Source organism: Thunnus maccoyii, chromosome 4 (genome assembly GCF_910596095.1).
Source record: "Thunnus maccoyii chromosome 4, fThuMac1.1, whole genome shotgun sequence".
Lineage (NCBI taxonomy): Eukaryota > Metazoa > Chordata > Actinopteri > Scombriformes > Scombridae > Thunnus > Thunnus maccoyii.
Genome location: NC_056536.1, coordinates 12,714,323 through 12,720,728, shown reverse-complemented (window position 1 = coordinate 12,720,728; position 6,406 = coordinate 12,714,323). Strand labels below are relative to the sequence as shown.

The following is a 6,406-nucleotide window of genomic DNA, read 5'->3' as shown; positions in this document are numbered from 1 at the left end:
GAGAGCACAGCAAGGCAGAGCGAAGGCTGGAGTCAGAGTGTGACAGACAGGCAGAGGAGGAGGAGGAGAGCAGGGAGGAAGGAGGGGGGAAGGGCAGGCGTGGGAGAGATGTGAGTTGAGTCAAAGCCCCCGAGCTCCCCTGATTCCTCTGTGAAAGACACAGTGCTGAAAAGATGGATAGCGTGTGCCCTCTCTGCCAAGGCATGCCCAAGACAATGACATCATCATCATCAAACTCGCAAGGACACAAGACGAGAGCCCCAGACTCAAGCTTGGATCTTTTATTCATTATTATTCACTCACTTACTCATCATTTTCCTTACGCTCAGACTATCACTTTGTTGCACTGACACTGATCATGAAGTCTTCATACTTAAAAATCTCATTAAAACAAAATAGTACTCTTGCTTCTGAATACAGTCAGACTGTCGCTTTGCCCTGACAGTGATCATAAATAGTCTTCATACATTAATAAAAATCTCCCCAAAATAAAATATGTACTCTTACATACATATATAGCTATAAGCGTACACTTTGGTGCGTAGCACAGAAAAAAATCATCACAGGTTTAGGTTTAATAGGAGGTTACAATTACAGAGGATTAAGAGGAGAGATGGTTCTTCATATTTCCTTCATACTGTATGTGTTATGAGGGATTGATATACTGTTGCTGCAGGCGTTCAGTTGTGGTGAGTTACGGCATTACTGCAGGCGCTCCTTATCTGCAAGTCTCTTGGCTTTATTCTGGAGGTAACGTGCTTTGCCCTCTTCAAAACGTCTCTGCTCCTCCTCTCCGTCAATCTGAGGGAAAAAGACAAAAGATTTGTTTTCAGACACATTCATCATTTACACATGTTGTGCGCTGGAATGCTTCCCCTGCTGTTATTATAACCGTGGGCATGAAGCTCTGATCTAATTTACCAGGCTGTGCTATTGCAACTGCTGTACATCTTGTTTGTGACGTACGGGAGGACTGTGAATGATTGGAACTTGGAGCTCTGCATTATATGTATACATCAACATGAGGGAGAGTCATGAATATTAACTTTTATAACTACAGTATTTACTTTAGTCATCACATTATCAGGACAACTGCTCACCAGACTGCATACAATTTGATAAGAATATTCAAGGTACCTGAAGGGTAATTGCTATGATTTTTGGTGACTGCTGACCTTTCATCTAATGCCAACATCAGGTTAAATCTTCTCAATCGACATTTTGGAAGTTTTGGTAACTCAAAGACTAATTTTCAGATTTCCATGAAACTGGCAGTAGATATTCACAGCCCACAGAGCGGGAGACCTAATGTTTTTAGCTGTACCATTGAACACCGCACTGTTTCTGGCTCTACTGTAGCACCATCATCTACAAACAAAGCATAGAATATACATAATATATTGTATTACTTGTTTTGATATTGATAGCACCATGATACTCAGGAATTCAGGGAAGCTCCCTGGAATACAGATGCTATGAATATCTTGTACACTTCTGTTTTTACGCTGTGCAGCGGTTTCAGGCCTGTGAAGAACAAATCTTCTCTTTCTCTTTCACTTAGCTCAGTTTGGCTGCTGATTCGTGGGAGGAAGCACTTGCTAGCCCTGCACAGTTTAATTAGATTGCCTGGCAACCTTGTGACTTGAACAACAATACCACCACCAGTGACAGTGTCAACACTTTCTTTTACGGCGCTGCCCGCTTTCCCTCATCTGCACACTGTTCTCACAAAACAAAGACGCAGAGGAGTGCATTTTATGTGAGCATGTACGCATATACGTTTCTGTGTGTTTTTGTATGTCAAATATACTGCTCAGTAATAACATGCTCAGAAGGAGTCTCTTTGCTGTACTTGCACAAGTTGGTTGGCAGACTCAAGAGCACCTGCCACTCAGCAGTACTCTGACTGCAGAGCTGACAGATGGCGCCTTAACTTTATGGAGAGAAAGCAGGGTGGTAACAGATATGACAAAACATCATGCCAGGGACAAGCCCAGGGGTCACGACTCAAAAGTGATGAGAATATTCAGATAGCGATGCTGGGCTACAAGCAGAGCACCGATGGGAATATCCTCTGTGTAGAGCAGGTTCTGGAGAATACAGATGTAGTACTGGTGGTGTTTGTAGTATGCCTGTTATATAACAGTCAACATACTGCTCAGTCAATTTTGCTTGTGCCATCCAACTGAAAGTAATGGATAATTCCAGTTCATTGACCTTCAAAGCAAAAAGAATGCCAAGTTTCACCACAGTCCCAGGATTTTGTGTTTGTGTTGTCAGTATTTTTGTGTTGGCAGAAGAAAAATTCACAGATGCAAAACATCAAGGGTGCACACACAAAGCCACCGAGACAGTACGAACAAGTTTATGGTAAATTTATTAAGAATGTCTTCAGGTTGTTTTTTTTATTCTCAGTGTTTCTCTCCCTCATCTCTCTTTTTCTCCCTCTTTCTCTCTCTCTCTCTGTCACTCAAGCCCCTCAGGACTTAACTATTATTTTCTGACACTTATTATACTATAGCTGATGAAGAATGACAGTTAACAATATGAGATATGGTCCTGTTTCTGTCTAAGGCAAAGGAACCAGATGATTCTGGTTGGAGAAAATGGGACTTTATGGGTGCAGGACAGGTTCATGTAAAGCACTGACAAAGTAATGAAGTTGGTTTGGCTGTTATAAATTTAACTCTGTGGATGTGTGATCTTTCCTTCACTCCTGGGATTGACATTGCTCCTTGTGATTGGCTCAAAATGCATTTTCACTCCTAATGAACAGGTTTCCAAGGAGATGTATTTCCAGGTGCTGTGTCGTTCTGCTGCCATGTGAGTTAGAATGATATCAATCTTCTCTCATATGGCTAAAGAAAAAAAACTAAAGACCCAAATGCTCCAGTCCTTTATTCCAAGAAGCTGTCTTTACAGTTATTAGTGCAAAAAACAGCATTATCCAGTCTGAAATTTGAGCTGAAAAGTCTTCTAAATGCTTGTTTAAGCATAATACAATTTTTCCTTAAATGATAGCTAATATTGCTCAGGTTTTAAAATGTCTTCTTCACTCTAGCATGGGATGACACTATCCTCTAGAAGTTATGTGAATAATAACATCAAAGCTAGCACGTCTACAAAGCCTTAATACTGGTGTTTCTACTTTTTTGTCCAAGTGTATATCTACAGTATGTGTACACACATTTTTTCCCTGCTAATACTCTGCGTGCCTTCCTGGTAGCGTGCACATGTGCATGCATATGTTTACGCCCATGTGGATCACATTTGTATAACTCAATGAGACAATTCAATGCTGGGCTCAAAATGTCCTTTTGGTGTCCCTGTGTAATTGGTCCCTGTGTAACAGTATCTAATAACTATGATTATGCAGGATCATCAACTACTACTGATGACTCTCTGGTGCAGAACCTATCAACCTTGCAAAAGCAGTCATGCTTGTTTTATAGTGTCTTAAATTTGAATGTCTCTGCTGCTATTGCTTTTAACATTTCAGGCAACAAAAAAATTCTGCAATTTGCCTTAACGTGTAAAATTACACTGGTTCCAGATAACGCATATCAAGGTTTCGTTCATAAATCATGCCTCAGAAATAATGTTGCTACCGTATGTGTGTACAGTTTGCAGGAGTTGTTCTCCGATTTGTAATAATTGGCTTTGTCCCATTGCACCATTTTAAGATATTATCTAATCATTTTAACTCTTATACATTACCATTATTTTTATTTTATTATCGTACTGTTTCTGCTATATCTAACTATAAAACAAGGACTCTCTGTCTGTCTGTATGTATGTGTGTCCTCCTTATATCTTGAGAACCGCTCATTCGATCTTCTTCATACTTGGTGGCTGTATTGCTGGGGACCCAAGGAAGTGCCGTCTTGAATTTGTTCAATGTGGACATGCAACATGATTAATATTAATAAACTTTGAATAAACAAGCGATCAGCGAGCCGCTCCACTCTGCAGCAGTGGGGCTTCAGGGCTCTACGACTGCATGTCATGAGCACAGCTGGAGATCAGAGCTGTACAGAAAAGTATTTTCACATGGCGTGCTTGGACACGTAACATGTTCAATGTCAATAGAAAAATACAGCTTTTAATCAACAATGGACAGACTCTTAGGCTACTTCCCACAGGCAGTTCAAAACCAGTGTGTCTCATATAAACATAGATCTTTTGAGCAAACATAGCCACTCAAATGATCTGAACTCAAGCCACAGAAAATAAATGATCTAAGAGCCCAATATAAATGATCCACTTTATTTTTGGATACATATTTTTTTCAAAAGCTCTCTTTATTTTTTAATGCAGCCCTTATTTTACTTGAAATAAGAAAATATTCACTATTACAGCACTTAACATCTGTGTATAATAGAATGTAAGATTCTTTCATGTTGTTGGTACTCATTCACACACATCACATCAACAGTATTCATTTTGCTATGCATTGAAGCAGCAATAACAGAGGCCCGTTCCAAACAGGCACATTTTGAACGGGCACTGCACTAGTTTTTTAATAATTTACAATGAGTTAAACCATGTTTAGGATGCAGTAGTAGATATTATCATATGATAATGACACTACACAGAGATGGTTCTTGTGTTTCACAGAGAATATTATATCTTATTATCTTATCTTATCTTTAAAGTCCTGTTTGACACTATAAACAACATTGTCATTCCTGCAACTCCTGATGTGCCTCACCACTTTTCACAATTCGGCGGTCGATTTTGGACTGTTTTTCTCCCATTTCTCTGCAAGACCTCACTGATCTGGTGGGTAGTATGAAATCCTCCTCCAGTCCAGTTGATATTTTACCCATGTCCATGCTTAAAAATGCATTGAGTCTATTGGTCCATGCCTGGTCTCTATTATAAACAGCTCCCTGCCGATTGTGTCCCAGCTTACTTCAAACACGATGTTGTTCATCCTGTCCTGAAAAAAACGAACCTTGATCCGCATGTTCCCAATAACTACAGGCCTATATCCAAGTTGCCTTTTATTTCTAAAATTTTAGAGAAAGTTGTTGTCAAACAGCTCACCTATGTCTTGGCTGCACACAACATTTTAGATCAATTCCAATCGGGTTTCTGTCAGAAGCACTCTGCTGAAACCGCTCTTCTCAGAGTCTCCAGTGACATAATGTCTTCTGATGTGACACTCCATTTTGGTGCTGCTGGATCTTAGCGCAGCTTTGGACACTGCGGATCACAGAACAATGACTGAAAGGCTTAGGCAGTGTGTAGGTGTCTCAGGGAGCGCCCCAGACTGGTTTTCCTCCTACCTCTCAGATAGGAGTTTTTCTGTGTCACTTGGACCTTACATGTCTGAAACTGTTGCTCTTTCCTGTGGTGTGCCTCAAGGTTCGATCTTGGGTCCTATTTTATTTGCTTTATATATGCTTCCCTTAGGTCATGTTATTAGCAAATTTATCACTGTTACGCTGACAATATTCAGCTCTATGTCTCTTTTGAGCCTGATAACTCCAACAAACTGTCTGTTGCACAACTATGTATATACATGGTATATTCCTGGCAAGAGTGGCAAGAGCTGTTGTGTAAAACACAAGGGCAATTGTTTGAACAAGAGTCTACTGCCATGCTAGCAGTTCTGAGAGACTGTGCTTATAGGCTGTGTTTTTGCGTCAGTTGCTAATCGACACTAAATACAAACTACAGCTGAAGCTGATGGGAATGTAATTAGTGTTGCGGATATTTGGTCATAAATTTAAACTTTGACCTCTTGGTGACACCAGAGGAAAAGTCGGGGGATCATCAAAGTCAGCGGGATTCATCCTCTGGGCACCATGGATGTCTGTACGAAATTCCATGGAAATCTATCCCACAGTTGTTGAGATACTTCACTGTAAACTAAAGCTGTGGACTGAACGAATGAACGGCATTGCCATCCCTGAAGACCACATTTGTTACAAAGCAGAAAAAATATTATGATTAAAAGGTCAGCTGCAATGGACTGCACAGGAAACACATGAGATATCAATCTGAATGTCATCCACTGGGAACCAAGACATAGTCAGACCTCAGAGCCTTTGCCGATTGTGTCAAACAACCAAGAAAAACAGCTGTTTCACCTGCCATCCTGATCGTCCATTAGATGGACAGTTGGATGTACTTTGACAAACCAAATGGTGTAAACTTGGAACAAGGACAAGACTTGTAAAAGGGACTCATTGAGCCCATGCCAGAGGGGTTCCTGTGTGTTGGCACGGCCGTTATTAGAGTGGGCACGGGGTATCATTGGCACTGCCAAATGCCAGTCTCTTAAAAGTAGCACTAAGCCGCCAGCACAAGAAAAATAATAGCCATATGGACTGGCATAAGTTTAGATACCAACCTATATTATCTGATAGAGAGAGAGAGAGACAGACAGACAGACAGA

At 40.6% G+C, this 6,406-nt stretch overlaps 1 protein-coding gene across 7 annotated transcripts in view; it reads right to left on the bottom strand.

Moving 5' to 3' along the window:
- Nucleotides 1–266: 266 nt before the first annotated feature.
- acot7 (acyl-CoA thioesterase 7) overlaps nt 267–6,406 on the bottom strand; it is a 130,652-nt gene continuing 124,512 nt past the window's right edge. For all 7 annotated transcript variants that reach the window (XM_042410023.1, XM_042410030.1, XM_042410027.1 and 4 more), the window contains one exon: nt 267–801. In XM_042410023.1, the coding sequence (XP_042265957.1) occupies nt 703–801 (99 nt within the window). In that variant the 3' untranslated portion in view covers nt 267–702. The remainder of the gene's footprint in view (nt 802–6,406) is intronic.